At 31.3% G+C, this 25,174-nt stretch overlaps 1 protein-coding gene and 1 long non-coding RNA gene across 2 annotated transcripts; both read left to right on the top strand.

Moving 5' to 3' along the window:
* The first annotated feature begins 6,383 nt into the window (after positions 1 to 6,383).
* LOC132719659 (uncharacterized) lies at positions 6,384 to 11,329 on the top strand. Its single transcript, XR_009624255.1, has 4 exons — positions 6,384 to 6,619; positions 6,855 to 6,887; positions 8,119 to 8,175; positions 8,545 to 11,329. It is a non-coding gene; the product is annotated as an uncharacterized LOC132719659 (long non-coding RNA).
* A 1,811-nt stretch (positions 11,330 to 13,140) lies between these two features.
* Positions 13,141 to 16,718, top strand: LOC132719658 (carbohydrate sulfotransferase 1-like). The gene is made up of 3 exons (XM_060703464.1): positions 13,141 to 13,232; positions 13,816 to 13,931; positions 15,000 to 16,718. Exons 1-3 carry the CDS (start codon positions 13,141 to 13,143, stop codon positions 15,677 to 15,679), a joined length of 888 nt encoding a protein of 295 aa, XP_060559447.1. The 3' UTR covers positions 15,680 to 16,718.
* Positions 16,719 to 25,174: the final 8,456 nt, after the last annotated feature.

Here is a 25,174-nt window from a genome sequence, read left to right as displayed (position 1 = left end):
GTCAATTTAAACTATAACCTTAGATAATCTACATACCGTCTTCAACGATTTAAAATTCCCTCAAACTTTTGAAAATCCAAGTCACACCAACCAGGAAATAGTGATGTCAACAGTCTATTGCGAGTACCTGTAAAATAGCCACGCCACGTCAAACAGATAGTGTTTAATGAGCATGCACCAGAAAAGACAAAATCAATTTTATACAGGAAATGAAAACGAGAACTTGTTGATCGATTTTGTTTACTTTTTATTATTTTCTAACTTTTTCATGTGCAAAATATTTATATTTGTTTTCCTTTTATATCATCTATACAAATTTGTTAAAGTTTTATACCTTAAAAATTTCCTTATTAATATTTTAAAAATGGTTTTGATCTTTATACATTGTTAACTTGTTTATTTGATGTTTGATATATAACGTAACGTTTTTTTTTTACTTTTTTATTAAGAAATTGGGGACAGTTGACATTCAAAGCTATACTTAAAGTTACGTAACTTTCTAGAACTTAAAAAGATATTGTGTTGAATAAAAGTTACATTAACTGATAAGTTTTGAATGTTTTTCCTCAATCGATTCAATATGAAGTATCGTTTTGCATATAGATTATCTTAACATTTAACAATGATGACTAGTTTACTTATTTAAAACATTACAAAATTGTTTAATTGTATCAACCTCAAAAGTAAATTATTCTTTACCTGTTAATATTTATCATATAAAAAAAACACTTTTTTTTGAAAATGGAATGCTTTTACACGCAAACCAATCGACGGAACTAAAGTCGTAGATGACATCTCTGACCGAACATTTCCGCATATTCTTAAATAAAAAAATACAATAACAAACGGTCCTTAAATAACATCCTGAGCTTGGGCAGACATAGATGTTAAGTGATTTCAGATTTTCTTAAATGTGTTACCGTGTTATAAATAGCTTACAAAGTTTAGTATGTAATACTTTTTTAAATAGTTTTTTTTCCTTATAAGAAAAAACTTGTATAATTAAGACTTATGGTGTTATTATAGTTGTCCAATATGTCAGAATGATTGATAATATATTTGAGAGTATCCGTACGAAAGGTGATTTAAAACGTCGTGGACTTTTTAAATATCTCTTGAACGTGAACGTGAACGTGTATTGTAATGAAATTTTATCAGCTTACTTTGTAGTAAATTATCAACATACTTTGAAATATACAGTCCAATGCGTCATTGAAAAATGATTGTATATTGCTTTTAATATGCACACACATGCGTTGTTTTGATGTTTATATTATGAACATGTACTTACTCCAATTTAAGATTTAATGACGTTCTTATTCTTTAAGAACACAGAATTGGTAACTTTTGACTATGTTTAGTATAAATTTTCTTATTCTGTTTTGCTATTTAAGGGAAAAAAGCAAGTCCATGCAATCACCCTTTAAAATTAATACTATATCAACATATATTTTTTACATAAATGGTTCAAAGCTGACCCAAGCTTTACACTTTATATCTCATTACTTCATTAAATAGTTTAGGTAAATTAATTTTTTAGAAAAAGACAAACTTTACAAGTGACAAAATATCTTTTTCAACTGTCAGAATATTCAATATCTAAATTATTTTTGTGATATTGGAACATTTAATGCTTTCATGTAACACACGATAATGAAAGAGATTGATATATATGATAATTTCCACAGTTTCCGAGGGATTTGTCGTGGAATTGACTCTGTATAAGTTTAATGTCGGGTAGCCTGGTGCCATCCTTATACATTTGTACATGTATGTGATTTCTTGCTTACAACGGTTCATTTTGTAGAGACCATGAGCCTCGCTATAATACACCGGGGTATTCATGATATTCCGCTGCATGACAGGCATTGTACATTCGACGGGGATAGAGATATTTTTATGTATTTTTTAAGACAATTTGCATATGTTGCATAGTTACAAACATGTATTTAGTTTAAGCATAATTATTTAATTGCATTTAATGCATGTTTACAAACATATTTTACAAATAATGAGTATATATCAAAATACAAATATGTAGTTATTAGTGTATTAGATTTATCTCGGGAAGCCTGATGTCATCTTTATACATACATACCTATATATGTGATTTCTTGCTGACAGGATTCATATTCAAAAAAACCATAAGCCTCGCAATAAAACTTTGGGGTACCCTTGATATTCTGCAGCGTGGCCGACGATACGTTTATGTAAAAAAAAGGGGTCAGTTTGCATCTTTCTGTCTATAGCCGTAACGTTTGATTTGAAGATTGATGCCTCCATATCATTTAGGGGAATTGCATGTTGCAATAAAAACGCGTGCTCAAATGTTTCCGGTTGATTACAATCTTGGCAGTTCTTATCACCCGCTTATGAATGACCTTACAGTCTAGCATGATTTACTTATGAATATAGAATTGCACTATAAACAACCTGAATATAGATTAAGTTTCAATTATTATCAAAATATTGTTCAAGTATCAGTTAATCTTAACAAACACTGGTCTTACTTATAAGATTGTTTATAAGAAACTATCATTTTTTAGAAATCTAGAAAAAATGCTATTTATCTCATAGCGACTTGTTTTGTATGTTTACTAAATAAAAACATTTTTAAAAAACAGAAATAAGAGTTCCGTAAAATTTAATCTAGACATATACACATAAATACATAATCTTTGCAATAAGTTCTTGTTAAATACCCATTATTCCGTTCCTTACACTATCATTGAACTATTCTTATGTTAGTGGACAGATGGAATCGCTACCTTTAGCAGCGGTAATAGTCTCGTATAATCACTTAGGTGTAACTTGTATAATGAGCTAATGAAACATTCCTGACGGGTTATTCCCTGCGGTCTGGAGACCGCAGAGTATTGGTACGCGTTTAACTTTTGAGGCATGGAGGAGCACGTGACCTGTTTTCGGTACATGGAGGAGCATGTGATCTGTAAACCGTACATGATTGGTTAATTGACCTTTTCGAAAACCTAACTAAATACCGTTTGCCGATACGTTACGGATTTACCTCTAGGGAATTAGTCCGAACTACACCTAATTAAGAACAAAAAACTATTACGTGATATTTCTAATTTTCTATAATTATTTTACCGTTTAGGTTGCAAAAACTTGAATTATGTGTTTGAAAATTATCAATGTTTCTTTAAAATCTATCTAAATTTTACAAATACTGAAAATCTACAAAATTAAAATATTCGTAGTGGCATCTGCCATAATAAATAGAGATATTTTCTGCGTAAACTTGTGTTTTTATTTTTTTTTTTTTGCTCGGAATTGTTCATAAAATGGTAGGACTATTTAATCATTTTCTTAAAAAGAAATAATTGTTTTGTCTTCGGCCTTCTCCGGTCTTCAACGGTCACCACTTTCCAAAGACTTTCTTCTATATTGATCGATTATTGTTAACTATATTCCTGATACAAACGTTTTTTTACCCCCCCCCCCAAAAAAAAAAAAGTGTTGAAAATAGTTAAATGAAATATCTTTATGTCATTAATAATGTTCCCCGCAGGAAACCATTTTACTTGTTCACTATCTGGAACGAATTTAACGGGCTTTAACGTTATCTCCCCGCCATTGAAAAATTGGTGTACAGAAGTACAATATATAAATTTGTTAGAATGTGGTAGGGTGTTATTATTTTATAATCAAAAGGATTGCACTTTAATTGAGCGAAAGATTATGTGATCATCAGATGCAAATCCAAGGTATTTATTTCAATTTTTCAGTTAAGGTGAAATATTTATCTTTACTTTGTTTTGCGATGTATATATTTGTATTAATATTTGTAATAAGATTAAGAATATAATATGAACATCTTAAAGTGTCGCGGTTAATAAATAATATACTGTTCCATATACATATATATTTGTTTGTCACTTCTCTGTCGATTATCGGTTATATTGAGACCAATAAAGAAAAAGCATTGTACTTTCTTTTGGAGGAAGAAATTTAAAAAAATGAGCAAAAATCGGTATTATTTGTTTAAAAATTGAACATGATTTAGAAACATTTTCTTTATATGTGCAGATTGTAAAAAATCGATATTATACCCCTAAATACAAAAATAAAAACATACGAATGAAATAATTATAACGAATGAAATAATTATAACGATATTATTAAAATATTTAGAATAAAATTTATCTAAATGCGTTTTTGTTTGTATCTATAATGAAACATTTGAAGAAAATAATAAATCAATACGCCGGAACTCGTATTTTTATATGCCATGTTGAAATGATACAAATTGCAGATTCGAACGAGGTCATGAACTTCAGGTTGCCATGAATGATTTCGCAGTTGACCGACCGCATGTGGTATTCTCCGCTGTAATGGATCTTACTGAATTATCGGCTAGAAAAATTCAAAATAGGCGGGGCTATTTCCTTACTGCTTTGCTTTATATTATGCTATAACAGCGTGTTGTGAAATTTGTTCTTATAATCGATTCATTATAGTGCAGAAAAGATAAATAAAAACTACTTTAAGACAGGGAAAATGTGAAGAAAATATGTATTATACAATCCTTATATATTATATGAATGAAAGATATAAGCTATGAAATCATCTAATGAGAGTTATTTTCTTATTGATTAAATTTCACGCTTCTTTTCTTGTGACCACTAAAACAAATGATAATGATGAAGGTAATACCAAGTTATTATAAAACAATTTAATGTTGTTTCAATACTTTTTTTTCAGATAAAGGATCATTAATGTGAAGAAACAGACTTATAGAAGAAATCAACAAGATATCAGACTATACCTAAACTATTTGATGTGAAGGATAATGCTATTTATTGCCTGACAAACTTCATGCCATCGTGTTTTGCTTATTTATTTTTTGTTGTTGATTTATTTTAAGCAATTAATCTACATATCTTGAACAATAGATTACACATGTATCGTACTAAAAATAAATAAATAAATATTTTTTTAAGAGTCGCTCAAAAAAGGAGATGAATCAAAAAAGGAGCTAAAAGGGGAATAAATAGGCCATGTTTAAGTTCTTGTAGTATGAAAATAGATATTTCGCAACAAGCGAAATATCAGCATTTTCATGCCACAATATGAAAATTAATCCTGTATTTATAGAAAATAAACTTCACTTTTTTGTTCATCAATTATTTTTTTCTATTGTTTGACACTAAAATTTGAAAGACTTTCCCTTTAATTTTGTAATTTGACAAAGAGTTTAGAAGAATGTAGCCCGAAAAGACACCAGTGAAAAAAACGGAAATATGTTTCACTGCAGTCATTTCAATAAAACAAGGAAAATAAACTAATTTTTATGTCATCAATATTTCTCAATATTTCAGAATTTATATTAAGGATATTTAAGAATATAATGAAAAGGGATACCAAGTTTTTTATGTAATTACGTGATTTATTTCATCATGTTGATATGAAAATATATATTTCACCAGCTCTCTTTTTATTTATCTTTAATATGCATATTGACCACAGTAGTTACGACACCATTGGAATAGGAAACATATGTTACACGTCAGTAAAAGAAAACTGATACTGATAAAAATGTATTCATAAATGTACAATTGTTCAATGAATAAAACAGTTTTCTATTTAACTTAAAGAATCAAACGTGTATGATAATTTGATAAACATATTTATGATCATAAGAATACGATGAAAAAATTTAACAGATAAATGTCATCAGTTTTATATAGCCAATATTATATTATTTTTATACGTAAGAGAATTAATATTGAATGTATTTTTGCACTACTATATATTCATGAACAATATTATGAAAACATGTAACGAAAACAAATCAGTTTGTGTTAATTTTTAACCCTTCTATTTCATATTTAAAAGATATTGACTGACTGCTATTTATTTAAAAGGCTTTTGTAATCCGCATAAATGACAGCTATATTGACCCATTAAAAAGTAAGAGAAATCTTCTTCTAAGTGTTTTTATCAAATTACTCAGAACAACGATTTTCAACATTGTCTTTAGAAAATAAACTCGTGGAATATTATCCGCAGAACGGACAGGTACAATGCGTTTCGTCAGAGGTTTAAAAGATAGGGGAATTATTCCCCTATGGCACTCTCTACTTATGTCACTCTCTACTATCTCTCTCTCTCTCTGAATGTAAATTTGTTACTGAAAAAGTGCCTTGAGGTCGACCCCCGGAAAAAGGACATCCGAAATTTCCTTTTTTATTCTGGAACGCATTATTTGTAAATTGTTCTACAAAATATTATTTTGAACTATAAAATATTCTTTTTTTTATAAAATCACTGCGAATATATATATATATATATCACAAAATACCCTTTTCAAACTAACATGTGTGCATATAGTGTGTATTTTATTAACAATTTGTTTAAAAAAAACCTACTGTATCATGTTGATTAACCAAGCATGTACATATAACATTCTTATACACGCTTCAGACATGGGTCACGTGGCCCCCATAGCGACTTATTAAGGTTGTCAACATGTGAATATAAATATTGTTCCTTAACAAATTTGTCGTTCAATTTGAACTTTGTATCACAAAGGTGGACATCTTTCGAAATATGACTAAAGAAAAATGGATTACCTTAATATTAGCTTGTGGCACAGGTAATCTTTAAAAATGTATTAATTTATAAGTTAACTATAAAACGATAGTTGTGCCCTATAAATTGTAAGAAAAAAAAGTAAACGTGTAATATGTAACCTTGCACATACAACTCGGAGACTGTCTTCATAATTACTGTAAGACAGTGAATACTGAGTTTCCACATTTTTTTTTATATAACCACTTTGCATTGTTTTCAAGGCATGTAAACGTTTATTGAAAACAAATATATTTCAGGTTTCATAATTTTGATCATCGTGCATCTACCACGTATGTATACTTTAATTTACATTAATCAAACATGTTTCGTTTGTAAATCTAAGGAACTACATGTTCGCAATGTTCTAGCGATTTATTCCCATGTCACGGTGTTTTTGACTTGTCGAGGCAATCTTTGATTACACCCGCTCGTCAGATCGTGTGTTTCAACGCATGTATCATATGACTTTGACAAGTTAAAAAATACCGTGAAATGGAAAAAAAAAACTGATTGAATATTGATAGAAGTTGCACTTCAATTAGGTAAACTGTGGAATTCTAGTTATTTTGTTTGAGGTTAATAAATGGAGCAGCGATATGCCGCCAAATGCGTCTGAGTTGCCGAAACGACGATATTGTGTGTTCCACATTGTTTTGCAAACGTGCATGTAGCAGGTTTGTCACGTTTTTATTGTTTATATATAGTTTTAAGAGTTGACCTTTTTTTAAATTTTCTCGGGATTTTTATTTGGTAAGCATTGGTTTTGGAGTGTTGGATTTTTTCAGGGTTGAAGTAGGGTCAAAGGGCGGGATGTCCTTGCAAAATACTGATACTGCCACCAGTAAAAAAAACTGATTGCTAAGCGACAAACAATTTACTGTAAAATGAAAGGTCATTAAGTGCAAAGTGCAAAAGCACTGAATATAGTGTGAGAGCCATCTGACTGTAATAGAAGATACAATAACTGCCAAGTAAGAGATTCTTGACTGTAAAGTTAGAGCCCTTTTTCTGTCAAATGAGAAAAATTAACGTAATTTAGATTTAAAAGGCCAGATAATGTTAAGGACCTTATATTTCTTTAAATACAAGGACATCTAAATTGGTTTTTATTGAATGATACGATATCTTAGCAATTAACCAAACATTATAACGAAGTTGCAATAACATATTTTTATTTAGCGGTCAAAGGCTTGGTTGCGGTATGAAAATAATTTAATTTGGCAGCTCGCAATTTGTAAGTCGGTGTTACAAACCGAATAAATAGAAATACATTACGTTTGAAATAACCGCGGAAGGTCGTTATATTACAATTTACTGTTAATGAAAATGTAAACGTTTATTTATTATTTTATTTCAATTTGAACTTTGCCATAATTATTTTAACTTTTTATATAAACATGTGAATTGTATCGGAAGAATTATAGATGAAATATATATAACATAGCCCAATAAATTATATTGACTTAAACGCGTATTATTATGTTTAACCTTTTTTCGACGTCAATTCATTTTTATTATAAGGTACATATTTAATGAACGACAGAAAATTTCCCGAGCCACAAAAGCCGGTTCTCAAATGTAAGTGCATTGTTTTACATTACTCTTTATTTATCATGTCATATACTTGCATTAAATAGACATTGAAGAATTGCAAAGATTTATATACATTTGCATACTTATACGTCGATTTTCAGTAACATACCGTCTGTTTGTTTACCTCCGAATTTTAGTAATAACGAAAATATGTTTAGGGGGAGGTGGGTTTAGGAACATACATATGTCTCACCGTTGCAATGGAAAGTTAACCAACATGGAAAAAAGCGAAGCATGTCAGTTTTACTCTTAAATGTAAACACCTTTTGTCCGTTAACCATGTTTTAGTTATCTTAATTTGATGCAACACTGTTCAAAACAGACTTTTCGCCACGTTATGTTTATTTTTTTTAGTAAAATATGACGTACTATTAAACAGTTACATGCGTGCCGGAAGTTCTTTAACTGGCGCTATTTTAGGGCATAGAGCAGATTCGTTTTATCTTTACGAGCCCCTTTGGAGAATTGCAATGTGGACATATTGGCATGGTAACAACATGACATGTAGATCTGATCTTCTACAGTGCAGGTATTTGACAGGTCTTTGACTCGAACTATCTTTTGAACACATTTTGAATGTTTCAGTGTTCTAATAGTCAAATAAATTTGTACCAAAGTACGCCCAAAAGGGAACGCATCAGATTTTGTACAGATATTAATTTTGAAAAAGAAAAAAAAAAACATTTCGGGATTGGAACCATTTAACATATGTAACCATTAAATGGACTTTTGGAAATTTTCTCATATATTTGAGTATTTATTTTACGAAATGATACGTTATAGAAGTGGTGATAAATGACAAGTCAGGCTACAAAACACGTATCATATCAACTAACAACTAACTATGAGCTATATCTCAAATGTTTCGTGTGTAGATTGTGAGCAGTACAAAGTATTTAAGTTGAAATGTCTAAATTTGTTAAAGTATGCATAGAGAATTTGATGTCCTAACACATTAATGTTAATGCAAGGAAATACGAAATTATTTACATATCCTTAAGCTTATTCAACTCTTTATTGCTAGCAGCAACGTATGGAGGTTATTCGTTGCCTAAAATCTAACCTTTGAAACTTGACAATTCATTCTTCGGTTCTTCTGAACATATTAATAAAATTGAATTGTCGATCTGAGAGTTACATACTGTACTGGTATTAAGCGTATTGATTTTCTCGATTTGAAACAACGGAACATGTAACATGCAACTAATATTTATTTCAAACTGTATTTAGAAATGTATGACAAACTGTATTTAGAAATGTATAACTTAAAATTGACGACATGTAGATAATCATGTAAACAATATAATGTACACAGCATGTTTTATGCCGTACATCATGACGTTAGGAATGTTAATGCACTTTCCGTGATAAACATTTGTAAACTATTTTGCAACTTCCATTTATGGCATTATCATGGAAATAGAAGGACATAATAGGCGGAGCCAATTTTGACTCGAACAAAATATAAAAAGAGTCAACACTTACTGTACAATAATAATAAGTAAATAAAACTGTTATATATTCCGCATACATTAGTACATGAGCTGCATTACCGTAGACTTTGAATATCCTCTGATTTTGTAAAACCAAAGTTGTATGTACAACTATCCCTTATCTTTTATTTTAAACCATGCCTTATAGATAACTATATCTTCTCATTTTATACCATATTTCTTTCAATAAATGGGTCAAAAGATGAGTATGTTGATTTTCAATGTATGTATACCATATTTATTTTATTTCTCAGAAGCCATCACCTGCAGGAAATAAAAACTTGTGTAGTATTTCTTGTATTAATAGTTCTCTGCTGTTGATCAGAAGTACAGCAAACGGCATACATATTGACATCATGTATATACAGATTTAGGAGCTGTCATTGATTTAGTTAAATGCAAAATGGGGTTCGCTGAAGACCTTAAGCTACACATCACCTTACATATATATTAACGTAAGTTTTTTTAGTGGATACACCACGGAAAAAGCAATAGCAATCTTACGTACACTTGGTAGAAATGGGTTTTTCTACAACCCAGTATAGTCCTTAACATGCTTACTGGTCCGTCCTATTAATTTATGTTGCCAAAAGTGAAATCCATGTATCACATTCTAGTACTGACAGATGAATGTGAAAAAAGAGTATGAATACGTCTGTATTCAAGAAGTCTATCCTTTTGTATAACTTCATTATCCTGAGTACGAAAACGTTCTAACTATTGTTAAAAGCGTTTTTTTTGTAAAGTCATCCGCTAGTATTAGGATTACTGATGTTATAGTAAATGCTACTACTAGGAAATACAGCTCAGCCAGAATTTGGTTCGTATTAGGATCTGATCGTAGCACAATCTCAGCTGTTGATTTTAATATCTGAAAGTGGTGAGGTAACTGCCTAACTGTCAGTGTTACTCATACCAATTTCAGTAAAATTGATTTGTCTTTAAAAAGAGCATGTTGAATATAATCTGTACAATGATTTTACTTTCGTTCATTTGTTTCCCAAAACAACTCCATTATAAGTTGGACTGAGACAATTACCTGGTGAGTTTTGAGTTTTCTGATATTCTTTCTCTAGGAAATAGGGTATCTACAACGTTTTAAAGCTTATAGGCCTATAATCATTTAAAGTTTGCTGATGTTGAGTGAATAAAGAAGGCCAGAATGGCAATCATGCAAGCGAGTTATGTTTGGTGAAACACATTCATGATTTACAAACACCTAAATGACTCCACAGAATTTACCTTGAAATCTGTGGGTAACGAATATGCATGTTCTTGTTTCCGTGTGAACTCAGACCGCAGAAGGAGAAGCACGATTAATACCGAAAATGAGCGGATAAATACGTTAATTAACGATGGTGTAATGGCTTAGGAAAAGGGTGGAGCTTGTTCATATCTTATATCAAAACGTGAACAGATCCGAATCATAATGGTTTGACATTGTTAAGCTAAAGCAAAAAAGTAACTCATGTTTTGTCGGAGTATGAACGAACGTTGAGTTTGTAGCATGTTTTGAACACTTGGTATTCTCTCGGAAAACAAGTTAGAGTCTGGCTATGAAATGTTATACAAGTATCATGTTTAACTTTGTATACCCATCTCTTTTTAGTTTCCCTTCTGCTGTATGGTACATACAAATACACTTAAAAAGCCCGTACTTTGTCCTCAGTAATTATTGCTTTAAACCTTTTTACCTTATAAGTAATGGCATATCTGTATGGAGAGTAATCATTATTACTGCAGACAGAGAGTACTAACTTCAAATCTACCAATGTTTAATCCAGATGTTGCATATGCATAAAAACGACATTTTAAACAAATACACAATTAATAAGTATATATATAATATATTATTATTTTAATTTAGTGCGTTTTAAACTTAACTATACCTTGAGCAGCGGCAAGCATAAACAGCTGCATTACGTTTATAAGTTTTAGATATTTTTGTTCCATCCACAGTTGGTGCAATTAAATGCCCCGCTGTAAAATAACCAAAAGCATATAGTGTTCTGTTATTTCGTTCTTCTTCTACCATTCCGTCTAGTCTGTCATTCAGTCATTATCAGTTTCCGTTCATTATCTTTGTAGCGATTGCACATATTACAATCAAATTTGGGCTATATAAATATATCACAGGAAAATACAGGTCTTAAATTTAGGATCAAAGAAATACATAAGTAAAGTTCAATTTTGGTCATGGTTTTATGATTGTGGACAAAGTTATCTTCATTAAACCTTGTAAAAATGAAATCTTCAGTTTCACACTTTCACTTTTGTTGAAATGGATGAAGTTTTTACCTCGGCTACAATTATAGTAATTTGAAAAAGGTAAAACCTAATAAATCCCTGGCCTTACACTTTGAATTAAAATGTTTGTGTTAACGTTAAATAGTAAAAGGGCTTTAAACTTAAAAAATATGCAATCATATTATATCATTTGAAATGTTGGCTGCATGCGGAGACATCTGTGGCGTGACGACTTATAAAATGTCTAGTTATAATTATTTTCTATACTTAACTTTGATAACATCATTTGAAAACGTGATTGTAGTATCATAACGGGCGGGAAATACTCAAAACCATCACTATACACAGAATAGCATGCGATACATCAGCTTAAATAGTTCCTTGACACTTGCCAATTTAAGATTCATTTTACAGAAATATGTATAAATAATCACTACACATCGTTTGACGGAATAACTGGGCAAAGAACATCCCTTAAACGGGCGTCTCACATGTGGTTTCGTGACGGTACAAGTACGTCTGTACATAGGTGTACAGTGATACCAGATACATTTCTTCTTTAAATATAGAGATCAAATCGGTAGATTAGTGGTATCTAGGAGTTCCCTTACTATCAACGTCTTTTATCGACGGCATATTTCATTTTTCGTTTGTTTTCTTTGACATTAACATGAAAATATTTTTTTCTGAGAATGGCATATTTAACCTATAAAAAGGCTGAAGTTTGCTTTAAGCAATATTTTTGTTTAATTTGTGAATATTTTCCTAATTAAAAATGAAAAATGTAAATATTAATTGTCTGCAAAAAAATGATATGTGATTTACAATTTCCACGACTGCATCTGACTTCCAATGCTATAAGAACTAATGACAAACATTTCAAGTATGATAGCTTTAAAGAGAAAAGGCAATGATAACAGCTAATTTTATTCTAATCATTCCCTAATATGTAATGAGTTATCATGTCATTTAAGTAAAAACAAGTGTTTAGAAAGTCTAAACAAGTAAGGTAGTACTTTATATTGTTTTTCAGAAATGGCTTTCATGTTATTGTTTTAGGAAGTTCGTTTTTTTTTCTTTTATAGGCCAAAGTTATTGTTTAGCAAGTTGTGTATTTGCCGTTTCCTGAATTATTTTTCCCCAAAATTGACTAGACTGTGATAAGATTTCAACTCATGATATATTTATTTTTTGCAAAATTGTCTCTGTCATGTTTCGGTCAGACATAATTATTTTGTTTACCAGAAAAGCGAAGCCAGTGACAGCATATCAATACAAAGGATTTGTAGACAACCAAGAACGGTAAATATTTTGATGTTTCTGAAAAGAGCACATGTCGAATTAATGCAAAGGATCAAACTTTGATTTTGAAGATATGAATTTTAATATTCAGGTACAATACATCTGTTAGTTTGTACCGGTGACAAAAAGAAACAATCATGACATGTGCAGACCTCGAATCAGTATTTTGTGTGTGTGCTGTTTTTTTTCCCTATATTATAATATGTAAAAAGAAAATACTGCCCTCTCATCAAACACCTTCAGTCCATATCTCCCATTTACTTTTTATGTTAATACATGTTTCATTAATGGTATATGTTATCATGTTGAGTAGTAGTTTCTTTGTGTTGTGTATACATACTTATGGAGCAGCTTAAAGAAGTGGAGATCCTTCGATATTAGAAATCATGAAACTGTTAACAAAGAGCTCATCATGCGCCCCTTTTACCTTGTTAAGGTTTCTTTATCGTAAACTCTAAAATAATCTGAAATAAGTTGAATAAGTGCCCCCAAAGTATAGGAAGCTGCCGTCTTTAGTTTTGAAATTTTAATTAGATTATTACCACTACCTGAATAACAGCAAACTATTTATAATTTGTTTCAGACTGAATATAAGTTCTTTAGATATTGCCAGGACTATCTTGCAAAAGACCTACGATTGTCAGTTCATGAACTATGACCAAACCGTGGTTAAACAGTCAATACAAGGCGGTTTCGGAGGTAAGTGGTGTACGTCGGATGAAAAAAAAATAAATCCGATATTTTTGCGGTTTTTACGTTCTTAATTTAGGTTTAAAATGTAATTCCTCATATTTATAACACAACATATGTCACACTTATCTTTAAATTAAAAGAAAATTGTCACCATGCTTTATTTAGTTTACGACTTTAAATGAACTCTAAACCAACACGATTTATTAAAATCTATCAAGTAAAAAATAAGTTTCATATTTCAAGGCATGAATGTTGTACCTACACCAAAAATAGACGGTAATGCAAACAGTACTATGTGAGGTTCGCTTAATCGTACATATGACAGTGGGTAAAATACCGATAAATGATATTATGTAAAAAAGTTTCCTCCGTTGTCTTAATATGATAGAATATCAGTGCCAGGCACACAACATTTTTCAGAGTTTAGATATTAAATTATATAGGCCAAAAAAATCTCATTTAACCGTGCATTTAGTTTACTTCGTTTAATTCAGAAGCGCATTGTGTTATCGCAGGACAAAAATGTGTCCTTGTCTGGATGAGATGTTAAATTGCATATAATTGTTTCTTAATTTTTGTCTTGTCGTAGTTTCTCTCTGCGGGGCGCCAGACCAAACAAATATTGAAAATACGACCAAGTGACCTTTTTTGCTTTCCTTTCTTCCGAGGGACGCTGCATTGTTAATGCCTGGTGTTTTTGTTTACATTTTCTAATAACCCGCGGAACAAACTTCAACATGTTACAAATCTGACAGTACTACGCATTGAACTAAATACCGCTATTTAATATAATGATATTTATGTTAAAGTATAAAAGTGTCTGTTATCAGACTATGAGAATAAATGAACAAATGAATTTTAGAAACTTTATGTCGCTACATCATGTTATTTTAACCGTTCAACCCATTTATGTTTTCCTTATAAGCGTGTAACTAGCAATGCTAAATAATGTTTACATCAAAGTAGTAGGAAAGTGATACAGTGTACAACATTATTTGTTTTAACTGTAAAACTTAAAATGTTAGACATGTTTTGAAAATCAATAAAACTGTTTTCACATTGTTTATTTAAAAGGTCCCAGCTGGAAAACAACAAACGAATGTTTTAACCACCAACGTAATTATCATACATGTTTTCAACGTCACATACCAAGAACGTGTAAAAATTCCACACATAAAGTCACAAAAGTATTACGACTTACAACAGACAATTTGATATATTTTCTGCAGTCACGTGCCAATCTCAAGGTCATTCATCTCTTCAGAGATCCGCGCGCCATAATTAATTCTAGAATACAGACGAACTGGTATCCAGCCAAAACGTACAAAATGGTGAAAGAAAACGCTAAATCATTGTGCAATAAAATGCTGTACGATTTTCGCGAAGGTCAAAAAGTGTACAAACAATTTCCGAATAGATTTAGATTTATATATTACGAAGATTTAAGCGTTGATATTTTAAATAAGTCTAAAATTTTATATAAATATTTAGGTATGAATGCAAATGAAAGATATTACCCACAAGTAATAAAATTTCAAAGTTTTAAAAACATAACATCAGATGAAACGGAGCGAAAGATAAATAATGCTTATTGGTGGAGAAAAGCTTTAAATTGGGAAATTGTAGAACAAATGGATGAAATATGCAAGGGTGTGTATAATGAACTTGGGTTTAAATCTTTTTATTCCATACATGAATATAACGACATGTCCATACCAAGTCAAGTCATACCAAAAGAGTTTTTGATCGTTTGATGCAACAAAGTCGTGACAGAGAAGCTGATGTAGTCAGTTTGAAGGTGTTGTCAAATGAAATTGTTGTTTAAATTTATTTCAATATTATGTTATTACATGTTTTATTTATAAAAACATAATAAAAATAAATAAAACTGGCATTATTTGGGGGTTTCCAGGACGAAATCACATGAGATAGAGTTGTTTGTCCTATAGTGTTATTAAGGTGACGATCCGAACGAAACCAAACAAATGCTGTTTGAATAGTACGCTACATTAAATACTTTTGTATATTTTTTTTTAAATTTTGTTGGACATTAAATTCTCAAATAACACATCGCCAAAAAAGGAATAATATCATAAATAATATCATGCAGTCTACTGGATAAATACTGTTTAAGTTCATAACAGGGCTCATTTTGCATGACGTATATTCCTGTTAAACCATTTCATTTAAACATATCCAAGCAATTTCCCTTAAATTAGGGTCGTGTGCCTTATAGCTGAAAAAACTAAACTAATGCAAGGGCTCATCCGCAACGGGATCAGACATGTAGGTCATAATATAAAAGACGAATCATTTATTATATATAGCTGCATTGACAATTTGTTTGACCACTTGACGACTTGTCAGTAAGACATTATGCACCGGATTCCGACATACAATTTTGAATTTGATCATACATTTTAAATGTAATATGTGTTTATCATTTAATGCCACATACTTATTTTTAATTTAATGCCAATAGAAGTTTAGTTTAATGAAAAGCATAACAAAACCAATGCGTGCATATTTTTTATATTACTATCTGAATTAAACTATATCATCCTGCCAAATATCCATTCATGTAGGAATAGCTAAAGGATGAACCTGCAGTAATAAGTAAGAGTGTATCTGAAATTGTTTCCAGAAATATATCCATAGCCACCGAGGGCAAGTGAAATTAATTTGAATAAAATAAAATGAGCCAAATAAGTAAAAATCATTTAATGTAAACTGTTTGCAATGGGTTAATGACATACTTTTGTTCACAAATGCGTTTTTGTTACCTTCATATATATATATTACCTTCATATCATGGGTTGTGGAACCTCACATATCCAGGGATGCAGGGAGATAGTAAACGCTATATTTGGAAGTATTTTTGTCTTTATAATGTATCTATTGACTTCAATTTTAGAAAGTTATAGATACCATTGTGGGATACGACACTGTGGGTCAATGACCCACAAAGCAATATATATATAGTATATATTTGCAAAATGTGGGTCATGTCCGACAATCCGTTCTTATATTATATGTTATTTTGGTTTTGGAGTGATATATGTGGATATATTACCTGTCAAGATTTTATATCACCCAAGCCGTTAGGCGAGGGTGTCATTTTATCTTGAAAGGTAATATATCCACATATATCACTCCAAAACCAAAATAATAATTATATTACTTCCCCTGTCGAGCTTAGACGATTTAAAAATAAATAATTGCAACTTCAAATGGAACGTCGAAATAAGATTCCCTTTATGGTACCCCTTCACCACAACATGACGTCACATAAATACATGACGTATGTTCTTTCTAACGTAACGAATGTAAACAAAAGGAAAGGAGTAGTCTGTTGAACGCACTTTTTTGGAATTAATATCAAGCTTTAACAAGGTCATATTTGTTTTCAATACTGATGAGATTATGTATCATTACTTTATTTTGGTAAATATTTATCATTTGACAGTTGAAAAGTGCTTGTAACTCGGAATTTACATCGTGTAAGATCAAACCGTACGCGCATCGCCACAGCACATGTTGTTTACAACGTGGGGTACCCAACGGGGAAATTATGTGTTTATATTACCCGTCTGGCTCGGTTATATCAATTTATTTCGGGTGATCAATATCCAATCAAAAAGGCGGAAAAATCTGGAAGGGTTATAAAGAAATATACGTATATTTGTTATTTGTTTTATATAATAAATTCAACACAACAACAGCTTGAAAGAAAAAATGTTCAGTGACTGATAAACTGGATTTAATTTGATTAGGGTAGCACGCAATTATGCAAGTGAAAATCATTTATCGTCGTTTTATAGACTGAACACACACACATTAATACACACGTGTATTGAAAAAGGTGCCGGTGTACAGGCCATCTTTATGTATTCTTTTTTATGAAAAAAATCTGAGAGTTGTTTAATTCAAATGAAAATTTTGAAATGTAAATATTTAATAACACAACCATTGTCTTACGACTGGCGATGGGTATAACTATCCTACAGAATACATTTTATTATAAAGGAAAAAAAAATACTTCCCTTATTTTTCATTATTACTTATAAAAAAAATCTGCATTTTTACATCTGAACACCTATTAGCCGGGCTTTAATAAGCCGCTTCTAATGCAAGAATTAGAATTTCATACATCAGGAAATGTTGATAAGAAAATCGTTTAGTAGATTTAGTCATTTATCTTCCCAGGCTCTTATGAAAATGTTCCAAGCAATGTTTATGTGCATTCTAGTTTGTTGTTATTTTAGTGACTAATTTAATGCTTATTTGTTTTTATGTTATGTCTAAAAAAAAACATGTCTATAAATTTTCATAGTTTTAATTTTTATAAACTTTTGCTGATTGCCTATTTTCTTCAATTATTAAATCGATCGGTAGACGACTTGTAAGTGTCCATGTGTCATTAAATACCCTAAACTTGCGCTGTTACTACCGATTCGGATTATCTACATAATAACAGCAGGGGGTCCATAAAAAATAGGAGTCTGGCTGGACAAGTGGTTATGCGAATATTGAAGTCTAATCTTTGTCAAAAAGTTTCAGTGTAGCAGTCATGCCCCTATGTATAAAATGTACCACTGCTGTCTAAAAACCAATCAAGGATTATGTCCCGGCTTTGTTTCATTTACTCCTTGTTCATCTGTAAGAGTAGTGCCAGTTTTGAATTTTGTCGGTATGACCCTCGTATATCTTGACATTCTGATGAAATATGACTTCCCTCATATAATTGAATGACATGATAAAACATAAGCCGAGATGCGTATATATCTTGATTTTATACAGTTATCTCTTTTAAATACGATTCACCTTATAATGCAGACAATTAAAATAATTTAGTTAAATCATATAATATAAAATTAGAGAAAAGGCACAGTTTTGACCTGGCGATAGTCTCTGTAGTGACATCACCATCAAAACAATTTCACTATCAACCTGAGCGGAGTATTTACTATCATTGAAATTATAACGCAAGCAACAGTTAAGATTTCAACATCTTTTATTGGCTACAGTCTATTGTTTTAATCAAGATTCAATGCCTAACAAGTAATGATTGTAACATTGACTTGTAAAGTAAGTCTCTCAAACGAAGTTTCTCTTAAGACAACTATACACATACATAGACACAGGTTGCAAGAAAAGAATTTAAAAAAAATAATGGAAAATATGAGAATATATATGGTACATGGGTGAGGATCTGAATGTTTTTGGGAGGTAATGTCATAAGTAAAATTAAGGGAATGGGGCCTAACAAACATATATATGGTTCTGGGTTGGAAGTTTGGAAAATTTAACCAAAATACATTTATTATACAAAAATCCATCTTTGACAAGGTGGGACCTGACCCCAGGGACCACCAATTTACACAAAATCAGAGCGGCATCAAAACTCACCGATTACTGAGTGTGAAGTTTTGTAAAGCTATGTCGGCCTCCGAAATATTGATTGTAAAATGTTGCCATAGCGATAAAGAATAATAACAATTATAATAAACAGAGTGAAAACAATAGGCCTATAAACTTTGTTTGGGAGACTTAAATAATACATACTCGCAATGCTCAAAACCAACTGGTATTTTATTATTCAGTTTAATTCAGATTCACCACCATTGAATTACACATCATATTCAATGTGTCAGTAGACACTAAAATATTTTTCTACAGTAAAATGACATCATTGACTTTGCTATATATCACATATGTAATATATACAAATAACTTATATATAACATATATACTAATGTCATTAGATCAAATTCATTGAAATACACTGGGCAGTTTCTCACCAAATATCGAAACATGATATGTCATCAGTAAGTGACCAATTCCCCCCTCCACATAGTTCTTTCATGTATGCTAATTATTATCAAATTCTCATCATATCATGAACTTTGATATACAAGTGTCACTTTTAATTATTGCGCATGACATTTTGTTTTAACATGCAACACATTTAGGCAAAGATACTTTAAAATCTATCCATGAATAACGGAAATGTTGACCGTACACAAACATCAATGCACTTTGATGGAACAAATTTCCTTTCAATTGTGACCTTGACCTTTGAGCTACAAACCTTGGTTTAACGTGACACATATCACCCCCAATGTACCAAACATTGATGCACAATTATCTAAAGCCTATCTATGAATGACAAAGCCATGGGCAGAACATGACCATCTACTCACGATCACATCACGGCTTCGGAAGAATAAGAGTGACCTGACCTTTGAGATGGAAACCAGATTCTCGCCACAACACATAGTTATCATGTCAAACACATTTATGCATTTTTTTAAATACATCAAAGACTGACAGAATTGTTGACCGGGTTCGATCATCAATGCACATTTATGAAAAAGTCATGCTTTTGAATTGAACATGCAAGTGTGACCTTGACATTTGAGCTAGAGCGACAAGCCATCATCATGTCCAATACATTTCTGTAAAGTTCTTTTGAGAATAAAATTCATCCAGGAATGACAGAATTGTTGACCATACAAAACCATCAATGCACTTTGATGAAAATATTTGTTCATGTGTTAAGTGTGACCTTGACCTTTGACCTACAAACCAGGGTATGACACATTTCTTAATGTTCTACACATTTATGCAATGTCATCTCAAAATCTATCCATGAATAACAAAGTTATGGAGAAAACACAAAGTTCAGACGTACGGACGGAGGGACATAAAAATCAAAACACACATTAACTATTAATACAATCATACATAGGCAAGTTCCTGTTAAATTGTAAAAATGAATGAAAATTTAACACCTTGTGAATGAACATAAGCTAGAAGAAACTATGAAAGCTCGACTGTTACAGCAAGTCAACAATTTATTTTTGCTTATGGATTTATGAAAGTATCAAAATTCAAATTAGAATGATGTAAAAGTTGATAATTACAGTTTAAAATATGTTAAACATTCATTAATTTTTTTGAAGCTATTATACTAGTACATTGTTGAGTACAATACTGAATTCTATTGGCCGAGGACACAGCTATAAAACTTAAATTGGACAAGGTCCTATCTGATATTCAAATACTGGTGTAATAGTCCAATAGAAGCAGTATTGTATTCAAAAATGTAAACGGACCTCTTTATTTCACACCACCAAAGTTTTAACATTTTGACTTAAGCACAATATATAATGAACATTTTCGACACTGAAATGTATTTTCATACTCGCAGTTTATCAGTTATTCTGCAAGGAACACATTTGTTTATAATTATTCAAAAACAATAGTGAAATGAATGGCAGCAAGAACTGGAAAGACTCCCAAAACCTCAAACCCATGTATGTTTAGAGCATAACACTATAAAACTGTGAGTAAAACAAAAGTACCTCAAATCTGGAATGAAGTCAGTTGAGATTAAACTTGATATGAATATTGTGGTACATATTTTATGTATCAGATCTCTATGATATAATGTTTGTTCCCAGCTGGAAGTACATGAATGGCATGATGGTGAAGTAATGCACTTTGTGATAAGGAAAGCCAATTCAGGGTGTTCTTAACAACAAAATGTTCGGTAATGAAATTTATATTATATAAAATAGTTTTTAGGACATGTTATATATGACATGTATATGTCAAGTATGCCAATACCTCATACTGTGTAAATGCAGTATAAAACCATAGGCTTCAAACAATTTCTCAATTTGAAAATAGCTGAAGATACTGAAATTGTCATGGTTTTCTGCGCCTGAAATTTCCCTGGCCTAATAATAGGACAATGAAAGACTTCCTAGTACAGCCCCAAATGTACAGCATAATGGTTATCAAAAATAGATTACATGTAATAGCTACACTGTTCATTGTTGTTTAGAAAAAATATAAACAAACCTTAATTTTAAGTTTGATATTTGTTAACAGTGACATTTTAGTGAAATCAAAGAAACTATAAGCTCTATCTGAGACTTCTCATGATAAGCAAAATTAAAAAAAAAAACTGATAAATCATTTTGATTGTGTGCAATATGTTACATATAAATTAAGAATCCAACTATTAAGTGTACATTTGAGTATTTAAAATATAATAATAACACGCAGTGTTTTAAAGGTAGCTAATGCTGTTGATGAAATTAAGTGAGTCCAGTCAGATGCATGAAGCTGCAGGAAATTGACACTTTCATTCTTTGCTACATCATCTGTCGACCTAATAGCAATTCCTCTCTTTAATTCTGCCACTTTCACAAGATTGTGGCCTAGTGTCAGAGCTAATGAGGAATTGTCGAACACAGAAATTATCTGTTCATTTCGCCGAAAGCCCGCCATTTATTTCACAGCTAAAATTATCACATTTATTTCACAGCTAAAATTATCATATCAAGGTACTAGTATTGTGGAGCTATGGAAGAGTCTAGGGAGTTTTTTTCTTTGTTCATTTCATTAACTTTTATTTCAGTTTCCTAATTGTCTCATTCTTTAAGAAACGTAACTTGTTTTTCTTGGGCCTAGTTGGTTAATTAACACTTTTCCAAAGTGAATAATTAATGAATCGTTTATGATTGTACCATGAACTTCATCTGTTCTCATTTATTCTGTAGAGGAACACATAATGAGGTATGGCTGTTCTTCCTGTAATAATAAATGAAAAATATCTTAATAAAATCATCAAACCAAAAGAACCTTAGACATTTTAAAATGTACTTAAATATTATGCATGTGTGCAGCCTTTTTTCATATTTGTGAAAATGTTCAAACACATCTCTTAAATCCCACTCACCAACCCCAACTAACTTTTCTCCTGATTGAAGGTTAAAGGTTATTTATCATACAAAATTTTCTCTTTCAATCTTTTAGTAAAGAAAAATTGTTTTGCCCAGCATATTGAAAAACAGTGAACAGTGAAATAAAAATTTAAAACAGCAAGCAGGAAAGAATTTCAGATGTCCATGTATTATAAATATGTCCTGCAAGTGGTCTATATACTTTTAAGTTTAAAACTGCCAAAATATGCAAATTGTAGTGTAAAAGTCATTAACTGAATCTATAAAATTCCTGTCTATGTTAATAAATGGTTAAGTGTCCCACAAACCAGGTGATTTGTGACTTCCTTTATCAGCAGCATGGTAAGAATTTGCATATGTGGTTTAAGAGTCCCATAAACCAGGTATTTTATGAATTTTCTATATACAGTAAATTTCACTAGTTTCTTTGCACATTTTTAGCATAGCTTGAAATGGTCTTTGAAAAGCATTGCGCAAAATATAGTCCACGCAAAAAAATTATATATAGTAAAGTATTATTATATATTAATTAAGTGTTGTTGTTTTTTCAAAAAAAAAATGACCAACCAAGCTTAAAGTGTACTCCAGATATAGCCAGCTCATGTTAATCAAGAAGGTGCTGAAACTATTATATGACCATCATTAAGAAAGATATTACTTATAAAGCAGACATGAAGTATAAATTTTACATCAATAGGCAGACATGAAACTTAGGCATACGAAATCCTGTCTGCCGTAATTTCGGACTAACGCCTTTACTTACGTTCCGATTTTTCTTTTCATTTTTTATTAATTATTGAGTGTATTTTTTTCAGGATTTGTTATAAGATGGACAGTTTTGTTTGAAAAACTAAAAAAACAAATATCTTTAGCCATTTTTAAAAACTTGCTGTATGTATTTTAGAATATACGCATTATGCACCTTGGGCAGACATTTTTCAAAACTGAATTAAATATCGAAAAAGTCAATATGTTTGAACTTTTCGCAAAATATATTGATATTTTATTCAAACTCTTTAATATAACGCTTTTTGTTTTGAAATAAGCAGCTCCTTTTAAAAATTGAGTTTTGCCCTCCTTTAAATTTTACATTATTGACGGAAACGAATTTTCCGTATGGTACGGTCATTTACGTTATTTATGCATCCGACATGGCGGCAATGTCTTACGGAAAGCGATTTGTGAGCTATGTGTTTCTTTTTAGCTCACCTGTCACCAAGTGACAGGGTGAGCTTTTGTGATCGTCCGTCCGTAAACTTTTACTTTAAATGACATCTCCTCATAAACCACTAAGCCAATTTCATCCAAACTTCACAGGAATGTTTCTTTGGTGGTCACCTTTAAAAATTGTTCAAAGAATTTAATTCCATGCAGAAAAAACTTTAAATATCTTCTTTTGAAAAACCATAGCAGCTAGAGCTTAGATATTTGGCATGAAACACCTTCTAGTGAGTGTCTACCAAGTTTGTTCAAATAAAAGCCCTGGGGTCAAAATTGGCCCCGCCCCGGGGGGTCATTGATTTTCCCTATATGCATATTGTAAAAACTTAAAAATCTTCTTTTAAAGAACTCAAAGAGCTATGGCTAAGATATTTAGCATCAAACATGTTCTAATAGGTGTCTACCAAGTTTCTTCAAATAAAAGCCCTGGGGTCAAAATTGGCACCGCCCCGGGGGTCATTGATTTTCCTTATATGGGTATAGCAAAAGCTTAAAAAATCTTCTTTGAAAAAACCCAAATAGCAAGAGTTCAGATATTAAGCATGAAACATTTTATAGTAAGTGTCTACAAAGTTTCTTCAAATTAAAGCCCTGGGGTCAAAACTGGCCCGGCCCCTGGGGTGTCATTGTTTTTAACTATATGTGTATAGTAAAAACTTTAAAAAAATCTTCTTTAAAAAGCCCAATGAGCTAGAGCTTAGATGTTTAGCGTGAAACATCTTCTTATGGGTGTCAACCAAATTTGTGCAAATAAAAGCCCTTGGGTTAAATTGGCCCTACAACGTTGGGGGGGGGGGTGGGGGCCTATATACAGGTGAGCGAACTCAGGGCCATCATGGCCCTCTTGTTTATATTTGTACCTGTGTTAAAGCCTAAAAATCAGGCTACAATATACATGCCATGACGGTATCATTTTTCGGACCTGGGTAATTTTTGACTTTCGGGCTTTTGCTGCGGTAGTTTGCGTGTAAATAAGGATATGTCCATAGTCTGTTTTGATAGGAAAATATATATTGCATTGATTCCATGCGAAAATCACCCGGTGGAAAATTTTGACACCTAAAACAGGCATACCCATATTTTTCGTACACGGATGTTGCATACCTTGTCTATAATAATATAACAGTAAAAATATATGTTTTTTTAATGTATTGATATTGTATTGGATAAATGATAAGAATAAACACATTTTAGGTCAAATCAATGCCACAGAACCTTTGGTCTAGCGCCATCTTTTGGTCAACTTGTCACTTCTTATTTTCTTTTTTCTGT

Source organism: Ruditapes philippinarum, unplaced genomic scaffold, assembly GCF_026571515.1.
Source record: "Ruditapes philippinarum isolate M1 unplaced genomic scaffold, ASM2657151v2 ctg3446_1_1_1_1, whole genome shotgun sequence".
NCBI lineage: Eukaryota > Metazoa > Mollusca > Bivalvia > Venerida > Veneridae > Ruditapes > Ruditapes philippinarum.
This window is presented reverse-complemented; position numbering and strand designations above follow the sequence as displayed.